Raw genomic sequence first — 25,932 nt, forward strand, 5'->3', positions numbered from 1 at the left:
GTGCACCATACCGTGCTTATGGAAGCCAGAGGACAGCTTATTGTAAGTTCTCTCCTTTCACCTGTGTGGAGGTTCTGGGACAAAGTGAAGCTGTCACAGGGTTTATAGCAAACATTTCAGCCTTAGCTGTCTCACTGGCCCTTATTCTTACTGTGCATCCTCAGGATGTTCTGTTCCTCTCTGAAGTCTCACTTGAGGTCAGACATTAGCTATACTTTGCTTTAGATGTGGGCTCTGAGAAACAGCAAGTCTCAACTCTTTGTTGTTGTTTTTCAGATTTCTTAAACTTGAATAGTGATTGTTAATATTTTTAATATTAGCATAACAAAAATTAAGATTTAAACAACCTTTCTTCTCAAGGAGGTAAATAGGGAAAATAGGGCCCAGGGAATAACTTTATTAGTAGTAATAAATAATGTAAAGGTTAGAGGTATTTGGGGATGTGAGATCCATATGGTTTTGGTAACATATTCCCATCAATTACTGTTTTTAAATGATTCCCAGTGGTTTAAAGGTATTCTTGAGGAAACATGTATAGTCTTTGAAGTACCATTAATGACTTAATTAGCCCTTTTCCTGGCATTCATAGAAGAAGGCAGGGTACCTTAGAGTTCGGTAGACATGATTCTCATTCCTTGTTCTGTCCCACTTACTGATGACCTGGTCCATAAAGTCTGTGCATGTTTTAGAGATAGTTTTGTTTTATAGCCCAGGCTGTCCTGGAAGTCAAGACATCCACCTTGGTCTCTTGAGTGCTGGCTTGGCAGGCCTACATCACCATGCCTAACTTAAATACTGTACTTGTGCCTAGTTTAATCTCTTCCCTCTACCTGCTACAGCTTCAGCACCACCCCAGGCTCCCCACACCTTTCCTCCTACACAGATGAGGGCATTGTAGAGATTGGGCAGTTTTCCAAGGTTACATAGTGAGGCCAGCATTTGAACTCACTTCTGTTTAATTCAAGATAGAGGACTCCATACCTATGTGTCGTGCCATATTCAGCAAGGCGCTGCTTCTCTGAGCCACTTTTCCATTCTAAATGAGGATAAACTTACCTGTCCTGACATCTTCAAAGAAACGCATGGAGGGGTCAAATGAAGTAGAATTCTGAAAACACTGGAAATATACAGTTATTCAGATAGACACTATTGGGGAAGTATGTGTATTAAGAAGCGGATTTCTACCCTGCCCCCCCCCACGAGGGTTTGCAGTGGTGTGGGGGGATCAGATTTTCTTCCCAGAAAGCTTGCACCTGCTGACCATGTGGGCGCATATTAAACCATTGGAGGAAATATGTGTCTTATACAGCTTGAGTCATATACAACTGTCTCTAGGACCCTAAAACTGTCTATAAATATTTACATAATTTGGTATAGGGTAGAGATAGGAAGTTGCCTCTACACTGTTTACTTGGAAGATATAGGTTTGATTTGGTTTTTTGTTTGTCTTTTCATATAACTGATGGGTGATTTTTTTTTCTCTCCCACCAGGATACAATGTTTCTTTGCTATATGACCTTGAAAATCTGCCTGCATCCAAGGATTCTATTGTGCATCAGGCTGGCATGTTGAAGCGAAATTGCTTTGCCTCTGTCTTTGAGAAATACTTTCAGTTCCAAGAAGAGGGCAAGGAAGGAGAGAACAGAGCGGTTATCCATTACCGGGACGATGAGACCATGTAAGCGTGGACTTCAGCTCCAGGCTGAGGGTGACTTCTGTTTAGGTGGAAGCCCTACCACCATCCATATATACCCAAAAATGTTGAGATGTTGGGGATCTCCAGCTAGGGACCTCATTCTAACCCTCCTCCCCTGAGAAAACCTACCAAAAATCAGCCCCTCGCTGAGGCTGCTCAAGACTGCACTACAGGCTACCATATTTGCCAGGTGATTCCTCCCCTGCCTTCCCCAGGGTCATTTAGGAGTTGCTTTGCTCTGCTCAGATTAAACCTGGATTTACTAATTCGGCCTGATTAACTTAATACGTTGGTGATGTTGTTGCTACCAGGGGAATTTAAACTTTTCAGCCTTTATACACCACTGACTAAGAGAGACAGTGTCTACCAGATGAAAAGAAATCTTGTGCTATCCTTTAAGGCACTGATCTTTTGAGGTGTTTATGTTTTTATTTTTTAGGATTACTAATTACTTTATGTGTGTATTTTATGATTGTGAGTTTTGTAGAATGGGAATTGAACCATGCCCTCTGGAAGAGCAAGTAGCCAGTGCCCTTAACCAGTGAGTCATCTCTGCAGGCCCAAGGCACTACTTTTCTGAGTTCTCTTAAAGGAAGTTCCCATGGGCTAGGGAGATAACTCGGCCCTTCAGACTACTTACTACTTTTCCAGAGGATCTAAGTTCAGTTCTCAACCCACTTGGCAACTCACGATTGTCTGTAATTCCAATCCAGGGCATCTGATTTCCTCTTTGGGCACCAAGCACACATGTGTATGTGTATGCACAGGTACACATATAAACAAAACACCTGTATAGAGGCTGAGCATAAATGCTGTTACTGCAACTCCCCCCCCCCCTTTTTTGTTTTTTGGTTGGTTGGTTTTTTTTTTGTTTTGTTTTGGTTTTGGTTTTTGGAGGCAGGGTTTCTTTGGAACTTTTGGCCCTGTCCTGTCCAGGCTGGCCTTGAACTCATAGGGATTAAAGGCTTATGCTACCCCTACCCGGCTGTTACTGCAACTCTTAAGTTATCTGTGTACTATGTATGGATCCTATCATATGTAAAGAAACTTTTTATAAATGAGTCACTAACTTAAGATACTATGTTATGCCTTATATACAAGATTTAAAAATCTAGTTTTGTTAACACTTCCTTCTTGGGAATGCATTCACTACCCTGACTTTCTTGACTACTCTCTGGCACACCTTTGTTTTATTGAGATTGAGACTTTGGACTTTACCCTTCCACTTCCCTTGCAGATAAAGTTAGTGACAGAATCTTCTGATGCTGTACTTACTCCTGAATTTGTTTCCCTCAGGTATGTTGAATCTAAAAAAGACAGAGTCACAGTAGTCTTCAGCACGGTGTTTAAGGATGACGACGATGTGGTCATTGGAAAGGTCTTCATGCAGGTATGGATCAGAAGTCTTCAGGGGAAGTTGTGCGGCAGGAAGTTAAATCTACACACGGTGTACATAGCCACCATATGGAGTAGGGTTGTATGTAGTTCAGTAGTAGAGCATTTGCCTAATATGTACAAGGTCCCTGGTTCAATCCCCAGTACCTGGGAAGATGGTAACAGAACAACATACATGTACACCATAGCATAGGGAAGACAAAGTTCTGTTAATGTTGGAACTTGAAGATGTAACAAACAACCCTGTCTTAGTTTGCTTCTTTGTTGTTATGATAAAACACTGTGGCCAAAGACATCTCAAAGAGGAAAGGGTTTATTTCACCTTAGTCTTCCAGGTCACAGTTCATCAGTGAAGGAAGTCCAGGAGCTCAAGAACCTGAGAGCAGAAGTAAAGCAGAAACCATGGAGGAGCGTTGCTTACTGGCTTGTTCCCCGTGGCTTGCTTGACCTGCTGCTTCCTTATACAACCCAGGACCCGGGGTGACACCACGCACAGTGAGCTGGGTCCTCACATCAATCATTAATCAGGAAAATGCCCCATAGCCATGCCCAAAGGACAGTCTAATGGAGGCAATTTCTCGGTTGAGGTTCCTTCTTCTCAGATATGTCTAGCTTTGTGTCAAGTTGACAAAACTAAACAGTATGGCCCCCACCAAGCTTACATGAATGTTCTGTTTCTTCTTGATGGTTCTTCCGTTTTTCAGGACAAGGCAAGAGGGAGCATTAGTTTTGACCGAATATTAACTATCCTCCCTTCCTATGACAGAGTCCTTGATCTAAAGTGTGCTCTCATTTCCTTATCTCTTGTGTTTCCTCAGTTTTGTAACAAGGTCTGCTCTTGGCTTTGGTTTGGGTCCCTGTCTTCAGAATGGTGTATAATGAATTGCAGAGTAGGGATAACATGCAGGAGCTGGAGTTGTGGTTGACTGGCAGGAGAGGCCTGCCACAGTTTGAATGAGTCACCTCCTGCTTGGAAGGGTAATGGGACTTAGAAGAACATTTTGTCATTGGGATTCTGGTACAGTGGGACTCAGCATATTGTAGACTGTTGTGGCTGTGTCCTTTTGGCTGCTGGCCAGTCACTGGCTCTCGGACATGAGTTTATCGATCAGGAGGTATTCAGGCTGCTGCCTTCTGAAGTGGATCAACAGCCAGAATGTAATGTAAAGCTTTAATACATTTTCCTGTTCCCTGGTAGAATGATGAGTATTGTTTTGTTTTGGTTTTTAATTCGTAAGCAGCCAGGCTTGTGGCCTAGCCTCTAATCCAACCACTTAGACGCCTGAGGCAAGAAGATTGCTGCAGGATGGCCTAGGCTACAGAGTAAGACCTTACCTCAAGTTTTTTTTTTCTTTTAAAGAAAATTTTAAAGCAGAATCCTTTTTCCTTCCTTCCTTCCTTCCTTCCTTCCTTCCTTCCTTCCTTCCATCCTTTCAGAATAGACTTGAAATACTACTGTGCTTACCACAGTGAGGCTTTGTGTACAAGCCTTCTACCAAGAAAGGGAAAACTTCAAAATGCCATCCTTATTAATGGCTTTGAATTGGAACTGACCAATCAGAAACTCTAACTTGGGGTCCCCTTGTGAAAAAGAGGAATGTTGACACTTTGGCATTTGATAGTACTGGACTTCATGAAGAAAAAGAGGGTATGCATGTATGACTCTTAAAAGTTAGCCCTTAGACAGACATTTCCTAATATTTTTCTGCAGAATTAATGAGAATTAAATGCAGTCATTAAGAAATTAGACGAAATCCAGGCTAGCATACTAATCTTAAAAGCTATAAATATAAATTTCAAGTATAAATATAGATTTGGCTGATTTAGGGATTGTGTGTATATAAACTTTTTAAAAAGTTTTGTTCCTCTTGTTCTAGGAATATCCCAACTTGTTTTTAATATTTTAAACAAATCTTTCCTCCTAGAGTACTGCAAGTCTGCTCTGTAAGGTTTTGTAGAGGCTCTTTTTTTGTGAAGGGGTTATGAATTTAGACGATTCCTTCAAAGTGCATGTGGCAAGGCACTTACCTACATGGAAAGACAAGCCTGTTGTAGTGGCTTTTGTTTGTGATTCTCCCAGTGTTTCTAAATGAGTATTCCATGATGTGCAGCCCATCTTCTCTGCTACCTTCTCCAGATCAGAGGCTAGGGTAATTTATGTTCAATAACCATAGAGACCAAAATAAATCACCCAAGATTTTTCCTGTGTCCAAGAAAAGTTAGTTTTGTTTTGCTTTTTTTTTTGTTTTGTTTTGTTTTGTTTTCTTAAAACGGGCAACTTCTCACCATGTAGCCCAGGCTAGCCCAGAACTGTGTTTACAGGGCTGTCTTCACATTTGGAGCAGTCCCTTTCCCCTACCTCCCATGTGCTGGAATTACAGGGTCTGCCATCACAACTAGTAAATGCTTGTGTTAAGGTACACACTGCATTGCAGTGGGTGCAATAAGAAAAAAATGGAACACTCTAGGAATTTCCATGTTATCCTTGCACATGGGCCATGCTGATCTTCTCTGTGTGTTCCAGTTTTAGTGTATGTACACTCAGGTGAGCACTCCTGTTTTTAGACTGCCTCACTATGCAGCCTAGGCCGGCAGTAACTTGTGATCCTCCTACCTTAGTCTTCTGAGTTCTGGCATTACTGGTGTGTATACCACTATGCCCAACTTGACGTACACCCTGATTTAAGATGCTCCCTTCATCATATACAGTTTATCCCCAGGATAATGTACTTAGTTGGAAGAAAGAAACAGTGCTGTTGGGCTTAGCAGTTAAAGTCACTTGCCACCAAGCTCAGTGGCCTGATTTGAGTTCCATCCCAACTTCCTACATAATGGAAGGAAAGAACCAACTTCCTGAAGTTGTCCTCTGACTCCACACATGTGCAGTGGCACAGAGTAAATAAAATGTAATAAATATTTCCTAAAAAGAAATATTGTGCTGGTGTTCAGCAGACATCCTATCAGAGAGAAGAAAGGGAAACAATCTGGTTGGTTTCTGTGTGACAGATAGTAATAAAGACAGGGAGCTGTTTGTTGTTGCTATTTCAAGAGAAAGCAATGGAGAGTCAAAGACACCAAGTTATCTAAAGACTATTTCCCACTGCAGAAACAGTGTTGACCAAATATGGGGAATGTCAAAGAGGAAGAGAAGGTGTCTTATGTAGCCAAGGATGATCTTGAATTCTTTGGTTTTTGTTGTTGTTGTTGTTGTTGTTTTTCAGTTTTGTTTTCTTTGTGGGATGTTTTTTGAGACATGGTCTTACTATGTAACCCTGACTGTTCTGGAACTCTTTATGCAGACCAACTGACCTCAAACTCAGAGAATCTTGGGTGCTTGGATTAAAGGTCTGCACCACCACACCAGGCTGATCATGAATTCTTGATTTTTTTCCGAAGTGCTGACTTTACAGGCATGTACCCTGTCTCCAAGTACCTTTTCCTTTAGGGAATAAGGTATGTTGGGAAGGGAGCTAACCTAACACATTGAAACCCTTTCTCTACTCCATAACCCTGTAACAAACAGCCAGGCAGGGTTATCTTCAGAGGCAGTGTATAAAACAAGAGTCCCACATGATCTGTATTTTGCTTGGGATTTGATAATCAGTGTGTCCTGACTGGGTTTTATTGCTGTTAAGAGACACCACGACCACACAACTCTTATAAAGGAAACCATTTAATTGGGACTGGCTTACAGTTTGGAGATTAATCCATTAATGACAGGCAGGTAGCTAAGAGTTCCTATCTCTGTATCAGGTGTCAGAAGGGAAAGAGAGTGAGCTGCTGGGCCTGGCTTGAGCTTCTGAGACTCCAAAGCCCTCCCCCAGTGACACATTTCCCAATAGTGCTGCTCCCTGTGAGCCTGTGGGGTCCATTTTTATTCAAGCCACCACAAGGTGTGGGTTCTTCCTACTTGCAAATGAAAGCATAGTCCCTATCCCTGCCCTCTCATTACAGTGGATCTGCATCAGCAGGAGCTGGGTTGTTTTCTTTTCTCGGGAGTACTATGCTGTCTTTGAAGGAAAGAGAAGAAGAAACAGGAATAAAGCTGAATCTTTGGCCTGAGGAACTCCGCCTGGCAGGGGATCCAGGTGCCCTAATGAATAGTGATGTGTCCTAGAAATGCTTGAGGAGAAGAGATGGTAGCTCCCAGAGCAGCCAGTAGTCCCGACTGTTGGAGACTGACTATAGAAGAGGCAGTATGTGAGCAGCAACAGCAGCCACACTTCCGATTATATGGCTGTGTGACCATGCTTTCAGTGTCCTTAGCTCTGTGCAGCTGCCCTGATTCAGAAGACCCACTCAGTCTACGCATTGGATCTTTTTTGTTTTTTATTTGGTCTTTTTTGTTTTTTAAGGGAGGGGTTTCTAAAGAGTGAATTCAAGGCCTTACATTGTATTGTTGTCATTGCTGGGAATGAACTCTAAGGAGAAGAATGTCATATTCACTCATTGTTTGTATAGGACAGCAAGGGGACCTGGGGATTAAGCATAAGAGGTATGGCCTGTTTTGTTTTTTATACTCTCATCCTTTATATATATAGTTTGATAAGCACTGTGCTTTTGTTAAGGACCATGAGCTCTTTTATTTTGAGAAGGTTATTTGGTTTGATTTTTTGAGACAGCCTATAAACTGGGACTAGGCTGGAACTGCCAGGGATGACCGTGAACTCTTGATCCTTTTGTCTCCACCTTCTGTGTTCTGAGATTATGAGCATGTGGCAGTACTCCTGGTTTACTAGAGTTTTGTTAGGGTTTGTTTTGGGGGGCATGTAATCCATGCTAGCCTAACTTGATTCTCCTGCCCTACCCAGCTTCTTTTATTCTGTCATCTTTAGCCCTCAGGGAGGGGTTAAATTTGCTTTAAAGTTTTGATTGATGAATTCTAAATAATAACAGATAAAAGATCTCTTAAACAGTACAATTAAAGGCCTAGCACCCAGTAAAAACATGACATTCATGAAATTGGAAGTAAGAGATCAGGTGTGGGTGTGTGAGGTTATTGGGGCTAGATGATCAGGAGTTAAAAGTCCTCCTCACGAACTGAAGATATGGCTTAGCCGGTAAAGGCTAGTCTCATAACCAAAAGTCTTTCTTATCTATTTAGTGAGTTTAAAACCAGCCTGGCTACGTGAAGCCCTGTCTCATGGTGGGATGAAGGATCATGGGGAAAAGGAAAGGAAGAAACTGGAAAGAAGAGACAATCAAGGGAGCGGTGGGAAATTGTTCGATTTGTAAAGAGTTTTCTCTGTGCGTATAGAATTTAAAACTCCAGCTAAACCCTGGTACTTGTCACCATGAAACTGGAAAGATTTCTTTTTTAAAAAAATATTTTTTTCACATTATACATGAGGGGCTGGTAAGCAGCAGTGCTTAAGTTTTGTGTTTTGTCTTCTGAAGCAGTCTTCCCGCTCTGCCCTGACAGGCCTTGAACTCAAGAACTCTTGCTGTGTTCAACGGTCCAAAAAAAAAAAAGAAAAGGAAAGGACTTGCACTGCAGTACTTTGTACCAAAGTTGAAGACATGGTGTCCACTTCTCTGTAGTCTCCTTTTGAATCTTGAGTGCTTTGGGAGCAGCTGACACTTGTAGCTGAGGTGGCTTTGTGGTTGTTGCTGTTGTTGTAGCTGAGGTGGTTTTGTTGTTGTTGGTTTGGTTTGGTTTTTCGAGACAGTGTTTCTCTGTGTAACAGCTCTGGCTGTCTTGAAACTCACTTTGTAGACCAGGATGACTTGGCACTGACAGAGATCTGCCTGCCTCTGCCTCCTGAGGCTGGGATTAAAGACGTGTCTCACCAACACTGGGCCTGTAGCTGAGGTTTGACAGTTCATTTTTAGTTAACCACTGGTCCAGAGGACACGAAGGTCTGAGCACATAGTATGGCTAAAGTGCCACTCAACTCATGTGAATTTTCTCTCACTGTATCTCCACAGGAGTTCAAAGAAGGACGAAGAGCCAGCCACACAGCCCCCCAGGTCCTTTTTAGCCACAGAGAACCTCCTCTAGAGCTGAAAGACACAGATGCTGCCGTGGGTGACAACATTGGCTACATCACCTTCGGTGAGGCTGGAGAAGTAGTTCAGTGATAGAGTGCTTGCCTGGACACGCATGACCCTGTGTTCAGTCCTCAGCGCTGCACAGAACAGCATGTGGCAATGCTTCAGTTTTGCTTCTGATGCCTGAGTTCAGTCATGATTGGCTGACTCTTCATTTCCACTAAAGATACCAAGCTTCACTGTGTCAGCCTTATGAGTTGGCTGATCATGACAGCTGACAGCTCATTCCCATGCTGCAAAGCTGCAAAGATGTCTCCTTTAATTCACCTTTAAGCTAAAGGTATAGCTGTCTGTTGCTGGTAAATATGTTTTTCTTATACGTTATTCTTGAACTTGAGGTGTATCCTACAGTTGTGGCATGTCAGTTTCATGGACAGCAATATTTTCTTTATGGTACGTGGTAAACTTGGTAAACAATGCATTTCTTAGCCTGATGTTCACTTTTTTTTTTTTTTCTTTCTTCCTTCAAGCCAGGGTAAACTGAGAACCAGAGTCCTACCTTTCTTATCAGCCTTTCCTTTTTGGCACAGTTGATAGAACTCAGGGCTCTTGGTGTTAGTGAAACAAGTATGGTAAGAACTGGAACCCAAAGGTGGGTCTGTGCCAGTGCAGCAGTCTGAGCTGTTGGTGGAAAGCAGCTTACCCTGCTGGACCTGCCACATGCTTGGTTTCCATAGTCAGGAGATGTGTATGCTTTGGAACCTAGTTTTGCTCACCACAGACCCAGGACAAGCAGCTTTGTTCCTAAACAAAGGTGGGATCTAGAGTTCAGTATGGAGTCCAGATCGGATGATGCCCAGGGTCATAACCTGGTTTTTGTGCCTTGAGCTTCACTATTTGCACTCACTGGCACTCCCTTGACTGTGTTGTCTGTGATGGTGGAAGCACACATACCACCTCTAATGCCTTGTTCGTTTGTCCTGCTCAGTGCTCTTCCCTCGCCACACCAATGCCACTGCTCGAGACAACACCATCAACCTGATCCACACGTTCCGGGACTATCTGCACTACCACATTAAGTGCTCTAAGGTGAGGAGGCACCAGCATCTCTACCAGGCTATTGGTTAACTCTCAGTAGACACTTACACATGGGGCTGGGGGTGGGGGGTGGGGGAGCACTCAGCAATTAAGAGTACTTACTGCTCTTTCAAAGGACCCAGGTTTAGTTTCCATTGCCCATGTCAGCTCACAGCCATATGTAACTCTAGCTCCCAAGGATCCTTCTGGCCTCTGTGGATACATACATATGTGCATAAATTCATGCAGGCACGTGTATACTAAATTTTTTTTTTAAATCTTTTAAAAGTTCCAGAGGTCTTAAGAAATCATCTCTGGGTATCTCTTGGTATAGCCAGTAGTAGAGCGCTTGCCTCGCATGTTCCACACACCAGTTTGCCCCCACAGTAAGAGAGAAATGGGCCAGGCAGTGGTGGTGCACACTTTTAATCCCAGCACTCAGGAGGCAGAGGCAGATGGATCTCTGTGAGTTTGAGGCCAGCCTGGTCTACAAGAGCTAGTTCCAGGACAGGCTCCAATGCTACAGGAAAACCCTGTCTCAGAGAGAGAGAGAGAGAGAGAGAGAGAGAGAGAGAGAGAGAGAGAGAGAGAGAGAACGTGAGCAATGACTCTCTCCCCTTCTCCTCATCCTGCCTGTAATAGAAGGGTAAGTCTGTATCTCATATTATTGCCTAACCCACCCTCACCCTCCCTTACATGCTCCCCAACATACCCCATGGCTTATCTCAATTAATGCAAAGCTATTTTTCTAGAACATGAACCTATTTCAGTTCCTCCTGTGTTTGCTCTTAGGCCTATATTCATACACGAATGCGAGCAAAAACATCTGACTTCCTTAAGGTGCTCAACCGTGCGCGCCCAGATGCCGAGAAAAAAGAAATGAAAACAATCACGTAAGTAGTTAGAACCACCTTCCCACCTCAGCTCAGCAAGAAGTAACAGGTCTTGATACCTGCAGCCAGGTGACTGAAAAGGCCAACAGGGCCAGGTCTACAGCTACCAAAGTGAAAGGGAAACAAAAAGGGTTAGAGTACATGGGATCAGGAAGAGTTCGTCTATTCCACAGTCTTTGTGAGCAACAAGAATGACAGAGAAGCAAAACAAAGGACTTTTGTTGTTATTAAATATGTTCTCTATGGGCTTAAATTTTCAAAGGCGAATCTCTTCTTCCGTATTCCTGGAAAACCTGGAAAAGTAGAGTCAGCCACTTCAGGACATTTAGTATCTGAAAGGGCCTGGAGCCAACACCTAGTATTCTTTCTGCTGGTCTGCTCTCAGCAGAAAAGGTGTACAGGGTCAAGGCTGTACAGGGAGAAAGATGACAAGCAGAGCAGTAAGCAGTGTGGCTATGCTCCAAAGACCAACATGGCATAAGACCTAGAGAGCTCACTCTAGTGTGGGTGGCAATCTGAACACCTTCAGCGCCTTCTGGCGTGTGCTGCTGTACCAACTTAGACTCCATTGACATTTGAAGGTTCAACTGAATACTGAGAAATGGTAAGCGTTTTTCAGTGACGGGAGCATCAGGCTTCTGTATGCTTGGTGGGAAGTCTCTTCTGACTTTCTATGCTGCCACCTACAGTCTAAAGGTTTATGCTCTATCTGACCTCACATCAGATGCCATGTCATGGTATGACAGCTGCATGGCATATCTAAACAATAAAGAGATGGACAAGTAAGGTTATGCCCAGAGAGGTCTGCAGTTTTTCCTATCCCTCCTTTCCACCAGCGCCATTGTGTGACCTGGAACAGAAGGCAGACTTGCTCTGGTGGTGTGTCAGAACCACCTGTGGCATGAACCTGTAGTCCCAGTTACTGAGGCTGCTGTGGACTAAAGCAAGTGGAAAAGCTGAACCCAGGAGTTTGAGGCTGGCCTGAGTAACATTAGCAAGATCTTGTCTCCAGATTCAAACAGGAGGGCTGGGAGGTGGCTTAGTTTGTGAAATGGCTGCTGTGCAAGCATGAGGACTTGAATGTGGATATCCGTCATCCATGTATGAACTAGGCATGGTGTCACATGCTTGTAACCCTACTACAAGTGGATTGTAGGAACTCTCGGGCCAGCCAGTCTAACCAGTCAGTGAGTTCCAGGTTCAATGAGAATCCCTGTTTCAAAAAATAAGATGAAGAACCAGGCATGGTGGCACACACCTTTAATCCCAGGACTCCCTTGGAAGGCAGAGGTATGGCCTCAGTGATTTCAAGGCCAACCTGGTTTGCATCACAAGTTCCAGACCATTCAGAGCTGTGGAATGGGACCTTGCCTCCAAAAAATAAAAGAAAGTGCCCAGTTGAAGAAAATACCCATTGCTGACTTCTGGCCTTTACACAGAGACACAGATACAAAGTAAGCAAAGAAAAACAAAACCAGACAGAAATGTCAAAGAGTGGTGTGTTAAAATAGTCTGGGACTGCTTGCATCACCTGATTGATTAACTGCCCCTTCATCACTGTTCTGTGGCTAGCAGGTGGTTGCTGCCAGATTGGACAGAAAGGGGCAGGAATTGATCCCTGCCCTGATGAGGAACCTAAGGAAAGATGGGTCCTTTACAGGAATAAGTTCAGTTGTTCAAAAGCCTGCTAAATGTGGACAGATTAATGGAGGCCTGCTGTAGGTACGGTCCTGAGCTAGGAGTTGTCTGGAGTCAATACTCTGCTTGTCTTGTGGGGAAAGGACCATCAGATAGTTTGATTGAGGACAGACAGTAAACATGGAGAGCTGCTTTTGCTCTTTTCTGTAGTTTTCCAGGCTAGTTCACCGAATACCCTTGGGGTAGGTACCATTTGCAGGCTCTTTGGGCATCTAGTATCCCTCTGGGGATTTACTATGTAGAAGAGGACACCATAGCTCAGAAACCCAGAACCAGCCAAGTGTTCTCTGAGCCAGAGTGTAACTTAGAACATGACAGCAGAAGAAACGTCTTTAACCTTTAACTTTTGAAATTGGGTTTTTTGAGACAGTTGCACTCTTGGCTAGCCTGGAATTTACAGAGATCCACCTTCCTCTGCCTCCTAGGTGCTGGGATTAAAAGCATATACTACCACACCTGGCTAATGTTTTTAAGTTTTTTAAGATGGCTTTGAATTTCCTACCTCCTATTGAAAGGTTAAGAAATTGTTATCTCAGTGAGGTCAACAAGGTCCACCTAAGCTATCTGAAAGCTAGAGGAAAGTGGGCGTGTTTTACCTGGCACTCAGGAGGCAGAGGCAGACCTAGTGTGCATAGCTAGTTCTAGGCCATTCAGGGCCACATAATGAGACACCATCTTTTTAAAAAAAAAATACAATTTTTCCATCTGCTGGCAGCATCCAATGGTGCCCTTAAGGGCTTTTGCATGGTGTTATTTAGTATTGAGTCAGAAGTAGTGAAGCCATTCTGTGAAAGCTGGATCCTGACTGAGACCTGTGGCATCAGCACCTTTGATTGAAGACTCTCCATTCCCTTGTAGTTACTTGGCATCCCTTGGGCATTCCACCCCAGGTCTAGAGTGTAGGGTTTGGAAGGAAAGGACATCTGGAACAGATCTTTACACTGTCTCTGCTTTTGAAGGGGGAAGACATTTTCGTCCCGCTAATGCTTGGGAACTGAGGAGGAAGCTCTGTTGATGGAAGGCTGGACCGCTTGCTACTGGATAATCGTAGCCCTTCATGTTGCACCTCTCCAGGTTCTTAAGGGATTCTCCGTTTGGGTTCCATTTTGTACGAGTTTGGCAAATAACCTGCAGAAACGAGCTGTGCTTGCAAGGACTTCATAGTTCCCAAGAATTTAAGAAAAGAAAAAAATTTCCACTTGATCAACTTAATTCCCTTCTTTTATTTTTCCCTCCCTCACTCCCCTTCCTTTTCCCCTTTTCCAAGCTGTTTGCTTTGCAATATATTACTGGTAATGAGTTGCAGATAATGCAATCTTAACTTGTTTTCTTCTAAGTATTTGAGTTCAAAACTCCTGTATCTAAAGAAATACGGTTGGGGTCATTAATAAAGAAAATCTTTCTATCTTATTTGAGAATTTGCTGGGTTTCTGGACTGAGTCCAAAAGAGAAAAGGGTGGCGCTGCGATGCCCTTGAACCAGCAAGCCCACATAGTTTGGAGCCTGTCTTCACTACAGGAAGGAAGGGCTGGTTGGTAAACCGTAAACTTGTTTGTGTTTCATTTTATTGGTCTCACTTTTGTAGCCCATGTTGGCCTCGACCTCTCCAGCATGCTTCAGCTCTCTGAGTTCTGGGATTTTAAGAATGAGCCACCTTTGTTTTGTTGTTGTTTATTTGAACATGCTTCCTGCATTGTAAAGCTTGGTTGCTGATACTACCTAGCTGAAACTCCCTTAGAGTGCCAGACAAATTAAAATGTTTTCTGGGGCAGGGGAATGTGCTTCAGTTGATAGAATGCTTGCCTAACCTTTCACGAATCCCTTGGTTCAATCCCCAGCACCATATAAACTAGGTTTGGTGGTGCACACCTTTAAATATTTTTATTTTATCAGGTAGTGGTGGTGCACACCTTTAATCTCAGCACTTGGGAGGCAGAGTAGGCCTCTGTGAGTTCGAGGTCAGCCTGGTCTACAGAGTGAGTTCCAGAACAGACTCCAAAGCTATAGAGAAACCCTGTCTTGGGGGAGGGAAAAAAAAGCATGTGTATAAATGTTTTGCATATTTACACATTAGTATATGCATGTGTTTGTGTGAGTGTGTGCACCAGGCAAGGAAAGGTTGATCATATCTTCTGCCATTGGAGTCACAGCTGATTTGGAGCTGCTCTGTGGGTCCTGGAGCCAACCTAACCCCTGAAGAAGCAACCAGTGCTAACCAGTAAGCCACCCTCCATCTGACACACACCTTTTATTCTTACCACTTTGAGGGGGCAGGAGGATCAGAAGTTCAAGGTTATCCTCAGCTGTACATGCATTTAAAGCCAATCTGAGCTACAAGTGAGACACCCTTTCAAAAAAAATGCTTTCTGTCTGGGCTGTGCGTGGTGCATTTGTGTATATATAAAAGATTGAGATTTGGGTGGGGGTTGGTTTTAAAATAGGGGCTCATTGTGTAGTCCAGCTGCCCTCACTCAGATCCACCTGTCTCTGCTTCTCAGTGAGCACAGAAACTAAAACTGCTTGTTCTTCAATCAATAATAAAGGGCATTGCCTGAAATGAGGTTCTGCAGGACATTGGTGGGTGTTCCAGTGTGGAGCTAATGCCTACTGACTGGCCACACTCCCTCACACATTCCAACAGATTGATGTGTTCCACAAAGCCCACTATAGGAGGAGCATGTTGAATAGATAGCTGGGAACCTAGTAGAGCGTGCTGTCCCCTAACAAGATATTGGGGCCAAAAATAAAATATGTTTGGTAAGGCTTTGTCCTGAGAATTTGAGGGTGTCTGGGGTGATTTGAAGGCTATTCTTTTGTCTCCATTTCAGGCACTGTGTCTCGAACTAGTTTGACAGTCACAGCCACCATGACGGTATGTGACAGCCCTTTTATCTTCTACAAGGTTGTTTTTCAGTGATGTGTTTGTTTGCATGCATGTTGGACATCAAAAAGCAAGGGCCTGTCACTTCCCGGTGGAGACAGCTTGAGTGATTGTAGCCCAGTACCACACCAGCAAAGTGATATGTTTTGTGTCCACTTTCTTCACATTTAACCAGTTATTCAGCATTGTTTGTGCCTTTGTTGTTGTATCTGTGCATTTTCTCGCTTGGATAGCTTTCTGAACACCAGTGTTCGTTTTGAAAGTGGGATAATGTAGATCAGAGCAGTTACTGAATCACACATAGTATTGATTGGGGACTTTTTGACTTTTTTCATACATGAGCACCAGGACAGAGTTGGAGATCCGTTGTCAAGTTTTAAATATTGCAGATTGTTCCATCATTAGATTTAATTGAAATGGTTTCTAGGGACCTGTAGGTTCTCTTGGTCTCCTCCTTTTGGGAAGTTTAAAAAAAAAAAAAGTATCTTGAGAAATAATTTGAGAGAGTTTCAAAGGTAGTTTTGTTAGAGTTTTTGTTCTTGTTGGTTTTGTGACAGGGTCCTGTTATCTAAACCAGGCTGGCCTCTGCCTCTCAGGTGCTGGGATTACAGGTATTCACCACCATGACCAACTACTTTAATTTCATTCCATTCTCTTTTGTTTTGTTTAGGTTTCTGGCAGAGCTTCACTCTGCTCAGGCTGGTCTCAAACTCAGATCAGTCGTCCTGCCTTGGCCTTCAAGTTCTGAGGTGACAGATTCGCTCCACCCAGCTCTGGCTAGCATTTGCCTTTTTGCTGATTTTTTTCCCCCCTTTTTTCCTTTTTGCCAATTTTAGAACAAGAACTCTGGATCTCCCTATGCGTTCTTGGCAGTAGTGAAACTAACTTGCTTTTTGTTTTGTTTTTAAAGATTGTTCTCATACATACACACACCACTTCCCTTGGTGTCCCTTTCTTTGTTACCATTGAGGCAATACCATCTCTCCCAGAACTACTAAGTCGCTAGCTCCTTAAGGAAGGGATGGAACTTCATGGGTGCTTCCCGTGTCCACAAAAGGGATGGAGGCCCATTCTTATGCAACTGCTATGTGTTTATGGTTCTACAGCAGTGCCATACCTGAATGTCAGTGTTTTGTGATACCCTTCCCCATCTTATAGGTCTTGGATTCTGTTTGCCTTAACTTCTTCTGCCTTAGGGTTTCTAATGCTTTGAAGAGACACCTTGATCATAGCAACTCTTCTAAAAGAAAGCATATGATTGAGGCTGACTTACACTTCAGAGGTTTAGTCCACTGTTGTCATGGCAGGAAGTGTGGTGGCGTACAGGCAGACATGGTGCTGGAGAGGTAGCTTAGAGTTCTATATCTGGTATCAGGAATCAGGAGAAGAGAGAGAGCCACACTGGGCTTTGCTTGAGCTTCTAAAACCTCCAAGCCCACCCACCCCCAGTGACACACTTCCTCCAATTAGGCCACACCTACTCCAACAGAGCCACATGTCCTAATACTTTAAAAAAAATGTCATTCCCTATGAGCCTATGGGGACCATTTTCATTCCAACTACCTCATCTTTTATGATGCTCCCCAGCTTTGGCTGCAAGAAGGAGGCAGAGATTGATATGACTTATCAATCACTTACTCTAAATGTTTTGGCCAGAATCAAGCCTCTGTATTAACCATCACACTCTACAAAAATGAGCTTCCTTGCCCCCAGCTGAGAGCTGAATAGCCTGTGGGTATGAATATTTTAGAAAACAGTTTGACAACATACTCAATTAGATGGGGCTGGAGAGATGGCTCAGAGGTTAAGAGCACTGACTGCTCTTCCAGAGGTCCTGAGTTCAATTCCCAGCAACCACATGGTGGCTCACAGCCATATAATGAGATCTGGTGCCCTCTTCTGGCATGCAAGCATACATGGAAGGAATGTTGTGTACATAATAAATAAATAAATCTTAAAAAAAAAACATACTCAATTAGAGGGAAACAACCATGGTGTGTCACCCTGTTAAGCCGTCAGGTTTATGTTACCAGGCTACTTTGTGTAGCCAATCACAAAGCAGCTGGTTACCCCCACAGTACTCAATGTCACTGTTAGTGGTGTCCCAGATCTTTCTTGTGGTTCAGTACTGTAGCATACTGGTCTTTAGCTGGGTAAGATCATGCTGGCTTAGTTCCTCGGTTTTTCTGTGTGCTTTAAACAAAGCCTGTAGTCTTCAGTGTAGGGTCAGGACTTGAAAGAACATAAAGATTAAAAGCCGTGTAGTAGTGACTCACACCTTTAATCTCAGCACTCAGGAGGCAGAGGCAGGTGAATATCTGTGAGTTCTAGGCCAGCCTGGTCTATAGAGTGAGTTTCAGGACAACCAAAAGTAAATAAGCAAATAAATCGATTGGTACATACATACATACATAGTGAAAGCGTGTACTGCTCTTTCAGAGGACAGGACTTGGATTCCTAGCACCCACATTAGGCAGGCAGCTCACAACTGCCTCTAACTCCAGCTCCAGGGTATCCAGTCTTTTACCCTCAGCAGGGACCTGCGTCCACACACAAACACACAGTCCTCAGGAAATAAAATCAGGTGGGTTTCTGTGAATTCCAGGCCTTGTGTGGTATGACCTTGTCTCAAACAAAACCCCAGTAGGTTCTTACCATATAGTTCTGGCAGGTAATCAATAATAATAGCAATAACCTCTATTCTTTGGGGGTCTCTGAGGCATTAGAGAGATTTAAAGAAGTATTATAGGAGCCGGGCATGGTGGTGCACACCTTTAATCCCAGCACGTGGGAGGTAGAGGCAAATTGATCTCTGAGTTTGAGGTCAACCTGGTCAACAAAGTGAGTTCAGGACAGCCAGGGTGGTTACATAGAGAAACCCTGTTTCAAAAGAAAGAAATTGTAGGAGAAAAGTATAATGGCATTAAACATTTTTGTAATAGTAAATTCTGTCCAATTCTACAATATTTTGCCAACATCCTGAATCCATGCTGACTGGATGAGGAAGAGACGTTTTCTTAGTAATTTAGCCACTGGTAAGGTGTTAATGCTCCTGTAAACAGCTCTGATGAATTCACTGAATCCTTTAAAAAAGGAAAAGGACAGCTGGGAAGAGGACAGGAGTCAGCAGGCTTATTGGGATAGGGTACCAAATAAGTATGGTTATATGTTGCATGCCTGTAGGAAAATGTGATGGGACATATATAATTAGTGCATACTAAATGGGAAAGAAAATACACTTTGAATTGGACATAGTGACTCACACTTGTAATCCAAGTACTCCAGTTTTAAATTGATGGGGAATGAACACATAAGTGCATGTCATATAGCATAGGCATCTCTAATGCATATAGGCACAGATATGTGTTTGGATAGAGTCCTCCCCCACCCAGTGCTAGGGATGGACTCCAAAGCCTCGTGTGCTAGACTGACATCTAGTGGTGTACTCAGCCACAACTGAGCTATGCTGTAGATCTGTAACAGCCATGTTCTCTTTTAAATTTTAAATTATGTGTGTGGGTAAGTGTACATGAGTACAGGTTCCCGTGGAGACCAGAAGCATCGGATGTCCCTGAATCTGGAGTTACAGAAAGTTATGAGTCGCCCAGCATGAATGCTGGGAGCCAAACTTGGGTCCTCTGCAATAGCAGTATGTACTGTCAACATCTCTACGATCTCTTCCCCTTACCTTATCTTACCTTACCTTACCTTACCTTACCTTACCTTACCTTACCTTACCTCCCCCCCACACACACACACCCCTTTATACACCTGGAGGGCTGAAAAGGACTGTTGGATAAGTGGGAAAAGTCAAGCTTCTTTATGTCTCGGGCTTTCCAGACCTTCCCTAAAATGGTTGTACTCTTCCCCTTTCTTTATCGGGTAGGAGGGTAGGGCTCTCCAGATCTGAATGAAACATGTTTAGCAGGAAAGGAAATGGCATTGCAGTACGCAGCAGAGGAGCTGTTAGATACAGGAGAAAACCCTGACCTAACTGCTACATAAGTCCTTGTAGATGGTCGTCTGTGGCAGTTGACATCAGTTGCCATCTGCCTAGGGCTCGCTGACACACCCCTGCTTGTTCAGTCCTCCCCAAAACCCAAGCTGAGGGAGAGTGAGAGAGGATGTGTTTGGACTGCTGGGATTCAAGGATCTCGCACAGGATACGCCAGTGCTCAACTGGTTACTGTTGTGGGCTAATCCAGCCATCCAGGTTTAAGGACAGTTTCTTCTGCCTCCGCGGCTGAGTAGGGGGTTCTCAAAGCCAGCTTCCTGACCAGTCTTACACTGTCTAGAAGGTATATATCCACATCCGCTTTAAAGTGTGGGCCAGCTGGGTATGGTAGTGCAAACCAGTGATCCCAGCACTTGGGAGTCTGAGGCAGGAGGTCAGGAGTTCAGGGTTAGCCAGTGACCTGGCAAGCCTGTTACAATATCTAGAACAATGATTCTCAATATATATATAGGTTGCGACCACTTTCACAGAGATTACTGAGACAATTAGAAACGTAGACATTTATAATTCATAACAGTAGCAAAATGACAATTATGAGTAGCAACAAAAAGTAGTTTTATGGTCACTACAACACCAGGAATTGTATTAAAGGGTCGAGGCATTGGGAAGGTTGAGGACCACTGTCTAGAAGGTACATAACCATATCAGCTTTAAGTGCTGGCCAGCTGGGTATGATCATGCAAACCAGTGATCCCAGCACTTGGGAGTCTGAGGTAGGAGGGTCAGGAGTTCAAGGTTAGCCTGGGCTACTGTCTCATTGGTGTATGCTTGGTGGTGGGGTTAAGTAGTAGCTGGGAAAGCAATTCAGAGTACGGGAAGCTTCATCAGCCTCGCTGGTCCAGAGTAACTGCAAAAGTGGACCAGGGAGGTCTGTGAGGCTTCTGGGACAGTCTGGATTGTCTACCCCAGCACATGTTCTCTGTCAGGAGGACAGCAGTCAGGGCCACAGGCCGCAGGTGGGGCATCTGAATACTTGCACCCTCCCTCCTCCTGTGGGGTGGGAAGGGCAAAAGAAACCATCATGGCCAAGGGATTGACATAGAGGAAGCAGATGAGTTGGTGAAGGAGAAGCTGAGCTGAGCACCAGACAGAACCCAGGCTCTCCAGCTCCCACTGCCTGTGCTGTCCCCGTTACACGTCATGCCACACACAGTGTTTAGATAGAGCAGAGAAGAAACAGACATCTGAATCTCTGGGGAAGGAGGCTGGGAACGGAAGACTGTTTATTCCTGGCAGCCCTGCATCCAAGGGGTCTTGCACCACTTCAGTACAGCCCCAGACAACTCTCCCAGAGCCTGACTCACGCCCCACTGCCACTGCGGGGGCCTGAGACTGGGCCGGCTCCTGGAGGATGGGTTTGAGTCTGCTCTGCTTAGTCTCCCAGCAGTAGCCCCACCTCCGCAGGACCCAGGAATGTGTGCTGTAGGGCAAACAGTGCCAGAGTTCTCAAACCTCTAGCCTTTGGGGCTGCATTTCTCCAAGGGAACTGAAGTTCTTCTCTGGAAGGAGGTTGGTCTCTTCTCCTTTCCGGCTGTCTTGCTACAGTCTGTGTCTGTTGCAGTCCTTAAGGAGTTCAGCTGGGCTCCTGTCCTCCCCTCACGCCTAAAGCTGTCCAAGTGCAAATCAGACACAGACACAGAGCGCTTGGCTTCCATGCTGTGAACATGACCTTCTCTCCCTATACTTAATTTCCTCGGTTTTCCTATAGATCAAAAAAGCCCATTCCTTTGATTTCCTAGGCTCCCTGTCTGCCTTTCTCAGAGTGCTTGTGTGGAAGGGATAGGTGCAGAGAGGAGCAGAAATCCTGATGATGTTAGCATTTACAGGAATGAAGTACTCAAGAGCCAAGGGTTTGCTCTGGTTCCTGTTACCGCCTTTGCTGGAGGGGGCGGCTCTTTTTTCTTTTGTTTGTTTGGTTTGGTTTGTTGGTTTGAAACAAGGTTTCACTATGTTTCTGAAGCTGGCTGCAACCATGTCTCAGCACCAGAGCTAGGATTACAAACCTGGTGTAGGGAAGTACAATTTTGAGGTCCACTATGCAGATAAACAAAATTCTGTCTGGCCGTGGTGGCGCACACCGGTAATCCCAGCACTCAGGAGGCAGAGGCAGGTGAATCTCGGTGAATTTGAGAACAGCCTGAACTACAAAGTGAATTCCAGGACAGTCAGAGTCAGAGCTGTTACACAGAGACACCCTGCCTCAAAATAAATAAATAAATAAATAAATAAATAGATTTAAAGAGCCGGGTGGTGGTGGCACATGACTTTAATCCCAGCAAGAGGGAGGTAGATTTCTGTGAGTTCAAGGCCATTCTGGTCTACAAGAGCTAAGAGCTAGTTCCAGTACAGGCTCCAAAGCTACAGAGAAACTCTGTCTCAAAAAACCAAAAATAAAACAAAAAAGAGAGAGAAAGAAGAGCAAAACTAAGTTGAGAGAACTTCAACCATTTGCCCAGGTTTGCACAGCTAAAGCAACAGGACAACCGCCAGCCCTGCCGTGCCGACCACAGTGTATGCCTCCCAGCCCATGGAGGAAAAAAAATCAGTCATTTGAGCTGACCTCCCCTCAGTACCGTCAAGCATTGTATCCACAGGTCCTCTGTTACCCCATGACATTCCCTACTACAACTCCAATATGTGGCTTTTACTTTGGGGGGGGGGGATTGACAGCATTGAAATAGGCTCACTGTAACCCAGGCTAGCCTCAAACTACACTGATCTCCCCTGATCAGCCTCCCAAGTGTTGGGATTTACGGGCTTGAACCTCTACACCGTATCCACTTGTGCCTTATGCATAACCCAAAATTTGACCGAGAAAACAGTTGAGGACCAGGGATGTAACTGAGTTGATAAGAGTACTAACCTAATGAATGAGTCTGTGAGTTCTATAACCTGTCTGTAGTATGGTTCGCAGACACAGTGACAAAGCTATAACCTTAGTACTTGGGGGTGAAGGCAAAAGGATCAGAAGTTCAAAGCGATACCACTTAGGAATTTGAGATCAGTCAGGGCAATATGAGACCCTGTCTCACAACAAAACAGGTTGAGAGGTATGCAGCATGACTCCCAGACTAAGGAAGACAAGGCTGGATTTCTAAACTACAAACCTCATCTAAGCCTGGCAATGGTGGCACGTGCCTTTAACCTCAGCCCTACAGAGGCAGGCAAATCTCTGTGAGTTCAAGGTCAACGTGGTCTACAAAGTGAGTTCCAGGACAGCTAGGACTGTTGCAGAGAAAGCCTGTCTCAAAAAAACCAAAACCAAAAAACAACAAAAATGAATAAAAAATATAAAAATAAAAGGCTCATCAGTGAAGATTCTCAGGTCCCAGCCCCAACCGCCACCCGACCCCCATCTTGTATGCACACTATTCTTTGGTGTATGTAGCTGGCTGTGGGCTGCTGTGGCCATCCAGGGTTTAAGATACCTAACCAGCTCTATTAGCTGGGGGTGCTGCGGGGAGGTGTTATGTGTCAGTCGTTCATTGGCTGGGAACGTATTCCCCAGATGAGCCTGGCAATGACAGCAAGAAGGTTCTCAGCGGTGAGGAAAACACCTAGGTTTCATGATGTGGCAGACTGCTAGGGAAGGGTTCACGAGACAGAAGAGGAGGTCTCTCAGTAAAAGCAGACAGGACGTGCCAAGTCCCACCCCGGAGGCGGAGCCAAGACTGAGGCCCTCCAGCCCTGACTCCTCCATCCTTTCAGGAATCCAGACCAGAGCAGAGCCTGAGCCTGGTTCCTGCCTTCCCCAGCATAGGAGCAACAGGCAGTCATGGGCCAGGACACCAGGCATGACCTGAAGCCCTGAAGAGTGGCTGCTGTGACTCTGATCCTCAGAGGAAGGCCCAGCTAGCAAGCACCACCTGTTCCTAAGAGCCATGTGAGTAGCTACACCCCAGCCCCTCCGGTCCCATCCTGAAGAAGTCAGTGCAGTGGTGAAAGCCACTGGAGTACTCGGGAGACACCATTCCCACCCCACCAGGTCACTAACACTGGCTGTAGATCTCTAGCTTTCTTTACTCTGAGGGAGGCCGGTGAGGGACTAAAGGGCTGCGAGCTAGGTCTCAGTAGTTTAACAGAAGTGGACGGTGTAGGGAGGAAGGGGAACAAACTAGAGGGCCTTTGGGGGAGACTGATAAAAGAGTAAGGCCAAGGGAGGGAAAAGATCAGGAGTGCAGTTTTGGGAGCTGTTGGGATAGGAGAGCATCTCTCAGCCAAGGTAACCATAGAGCTGATGCAGGTCCTGGGAGAGGCCACAGGATGGGAGGGCAGAATCCTTCCGTATTGACTTTGATCCTAGCAACAGCAGATGCTCCCCTGTTGACAGGATCCAGGACCCCTCCCACTGGCCCTTGCATGTGGCCTGGGGCTAAGACTAGGCAGCCAAGTGAAAGAAAGCAACAGGGTCAATTTGGAGGCTCTGCCTTGTGCCCTGGGCTCAGCCTATGTTTAGAGGTGGGGGGGGGGTCCTCTCTGTTCTTAGCACCCCCAACTCCTTGCCAAGCATCTCCCCACACTTCCCTCTAGTTCCCAGGAAGGGCCTGTTGCTAGTGTGGAGTGAACGAGTCAAGTTTATGGGCTGGAAGTCCTACCCGGAGGCTGTTCACTGAGCTGTAACAGGCTCCAAGTGTAACAGGGTGGGGGTGCAGGGACAGGGCACTCTGTGCCTTCAGGAGCCTCTCACACCATGGCTGTCTGGCCGGCTACTGTCCTCTCTTGGCACCCCAATGTGTGCTGGTAGAGGTTGACATGCTTTGGGTAGGTTGCCTTCCAATCCAGACAGACTTGTAAACACAGCTGCCCTGAGGCTGGAGGATGACAGAAATAGGTGAAGCTGCCCAAAGGTGGTTATTGCCTGAAGGGCAGCCTCTAAGATACCATACAGGGAACTCTTGCTAGAATTGATTTTCCAAGCAAAACCAAAAGCATGACTTCCCTATATAATTGTTTACGTCTCTGAGAAAATCAGTATCAGAGTATCAGCAAACAGGGTATGGCCCGTCTGAGTCTCCAGCCTCTATGTTAATGTGCTGTCCCGTCCCCACCTCCCCCCAGGAAGTGACTGCAGCTCCAACCTAACTCTGGCCACTCTTCCATACAGGCATGCTGACTGCAGCTTCAGGCCTTCCATATGCCAAGGCCCATGATGACACCCAACAACACTGGGGAGGTGGCCAGCTCCATTCCCAAGGGGGTACTGGGGATTTCCCTGGCCCTGTCAAGTTTCATCGTTGTTGCCAACCTGCTCCTAGCCCTAGGCATCGCCCTGGACCGCCACCTGCGCAGCCCACCTGCTGGTTGCTTCTTCCTGAGCCTGCTACTGGCCGGGCTATTCACAGGGCTGGCACTACCCATGCTCCCTGGGCTGTGGAGCAGGAGCCACCGGGGCTACTGGTCCTGTCTCTTTCTCCACTTGGCCCCCAACTTCTCTTTCCTCTCCCTGCTTGCCAACCTGCTGCTAGTGCATGGGGAGCGATACGTGGCGGTGTTGCAGCCACTCCGGCCCCATGGGAGTATGCGGCTAGCCCTGCTCCTCACCTGGGCCAGCCCCCTGCTTTTTGCCAGCCTGCCTGCTCTGGGCTGGAACCATTGGAGTCCTGGTGCCAACTGCAGCTCCCAAGCTGTCTTCCCAGCCCCCTACCTCTACCTCGAAGTCTATGGGCTCCTTTTGCCTGCTGTGGGAGCTGCTGCCCTTCTGTCTGTCCGAGTGTTGGCTACTGCCTACCGCCAGCTGCAGGATATCTGCCGACTGGAGCGGGCAGTGTGCCGTGATACTCCCTCAACCCTGGCCAGGACTCTCACCTGGAGGCAGGCTAGGGCGCAGGCAGGAGCCACGTTGCTCTTTTTGCTGTGTTGGGGACCCTATGTGGCCACACTGCTCCTGTCAGTGCTGGCCTATGAGCGGCGTCCACCACTAGGGCCGGGAACTCTGCTAGCTCTCATCTCACTGGGCAGTGCCAGTGCTGCAGCTGTGCCTGTGGCCATGGGTCTGGGCGATCAGCGCTACACAGCCCCATGGAGGGCAGCTGCCCAAAGGTGGCTGCAAGTGCTTCGAGGAAGGGCCAAGAGGGACAGTCCAGGCCCCGGCACCACTGCCTACCACCCCAGCAGCCAAAGCAGCATGGACCTGAACTTGAACTAGGGAAGCAGAGCTACTGCTGCCCCCCAGGAGCATTCATCCATCTCTTATGCCCTACTTCTCTGAGTTGGAGCCCTTGCTCCACGAGACCTCACCCTGACCAAATAAATCTCTGGCTACCATTTCAAGTTATCTCCTTCCATA

At 45.6% G+C, this 25,932-nt stretch overlaps 2 protein-coding genes and 1 non-coding gene across 5 annotated transcripts in view; 2 read left to right on the plus strand and 1 right to left on the minus strand.

Annotated features, from left to right (window-relative positions):
- The window catches only part of Arpc2 (actin related protein 2/3 complex subunit 2), a 30,814-nt gene extending 16,654 nt beyond the window's left edge, over positions 1 to 14,160 (plus strand). Inside the window, exons 6-11 of the mRNA XM_087904270.1 lie at positions 1,492 to 1,678; positions 2,993 to 3,086; positions 9,020 to 9,146; positions 10,071 to 10,171; positions 10,952 to 11,052; positions 13,710 to 14,160. Of these exons, the coding sequence (XP_087760396.1) occupies positions 1,492 to 1,678; positions 2,993 to 3,086; positions 9,020 to 9,146; positions 10,071 to 10,171; positions 10,952 to 11,052; positions 13,710 to 13,734 (635 nt within the window). The 3' untranslated portion in view covers positions 13,735 to 14,160. The remainder of the gene's footprint in view (positions 1 to 1,491; positions 1,679 to 2,992; positions 3,087 to 9,019; positions 9,147 to 10,070; positions 10,172 to 10,951; positions 11,053 to 13,709) is intronic.
- LOC125416495 (U6 spliceosomal RNA) lies at positions 5,540 to 5,644 on the minus strand. Its single transcript, XR_007236909.3, has one exon. It is a non-coding gene; the product is annotated as a U6 spliceosomal RNA (small nuclear RNA).
- Positions 14,161 to 14,312: 152 nt separating the features above from the next.
- On the plus strand, positions 14,313 to 25,910 carry Gpbar1 (G protein-coupled bile acid receptor 1). Of its 3 annotated transcripts, XM_048458872.3 has the most exons (4): positions 14,313 to 14,968; positions 15,579 to 15,622; positions 23,355 to 23,529; positions 24,751 to 25,910. In XM_048458872.3, exon 4 carries the CDS (start codon positions 24,781 to 24,783, stop codon positions 25,789 to 25,791), a length of 1,011 nt encoding a protein of 336 aa, XP_048314829.2. In that variant the 5' UTR covers positions 14,313 to 14,968; positions 15,579 to 15,622; positions 23,355 to 23,529; positions 24,751 to 24,780; the 3' UTR covers positions 25,792 to 25,910. The 3 variants fall into 3 exon arrangements, with proteins under 3 accessions (XP_048314829.2, XP_048314831.2, XP_048314830.2); XM_048458874.3 differs by lacking the exon at positions 15,579 to 15,622; XM_048458873.3 differs by lacking the exons at positions 14,313 to 14,968; positions 15,579 to 15,622 and having other exon boundaries at positions 15,629 to 23,529.
- Positions 25,911 to 25,932: the final 22 nt, after the last annotated feature.

This window comes from Myodes glareolus, chromosome 1, assembly GCF_982192425.1.
Source record: "Myodes glareolus chromosome 1, mMyoGla1.1, whole genome shotgun sequence".
NCBI classification, from domain to species: domain Eukaryota; kingdom Metazoa; phylum Chordata; class Mammalia; order Rodentia; family Cricetidae; genus Myodes; species Myodes glareolus.

Bases quoted from the DNA above. Each gene is read 5' to 3' on its own strand.
- Gpbar1 (XM_048458872.3), top strand. From the start codon at position 24,781: ATGCCAAGGCCCATGATGACACCCAACAACACTGGGGAGGTGGCCAGC.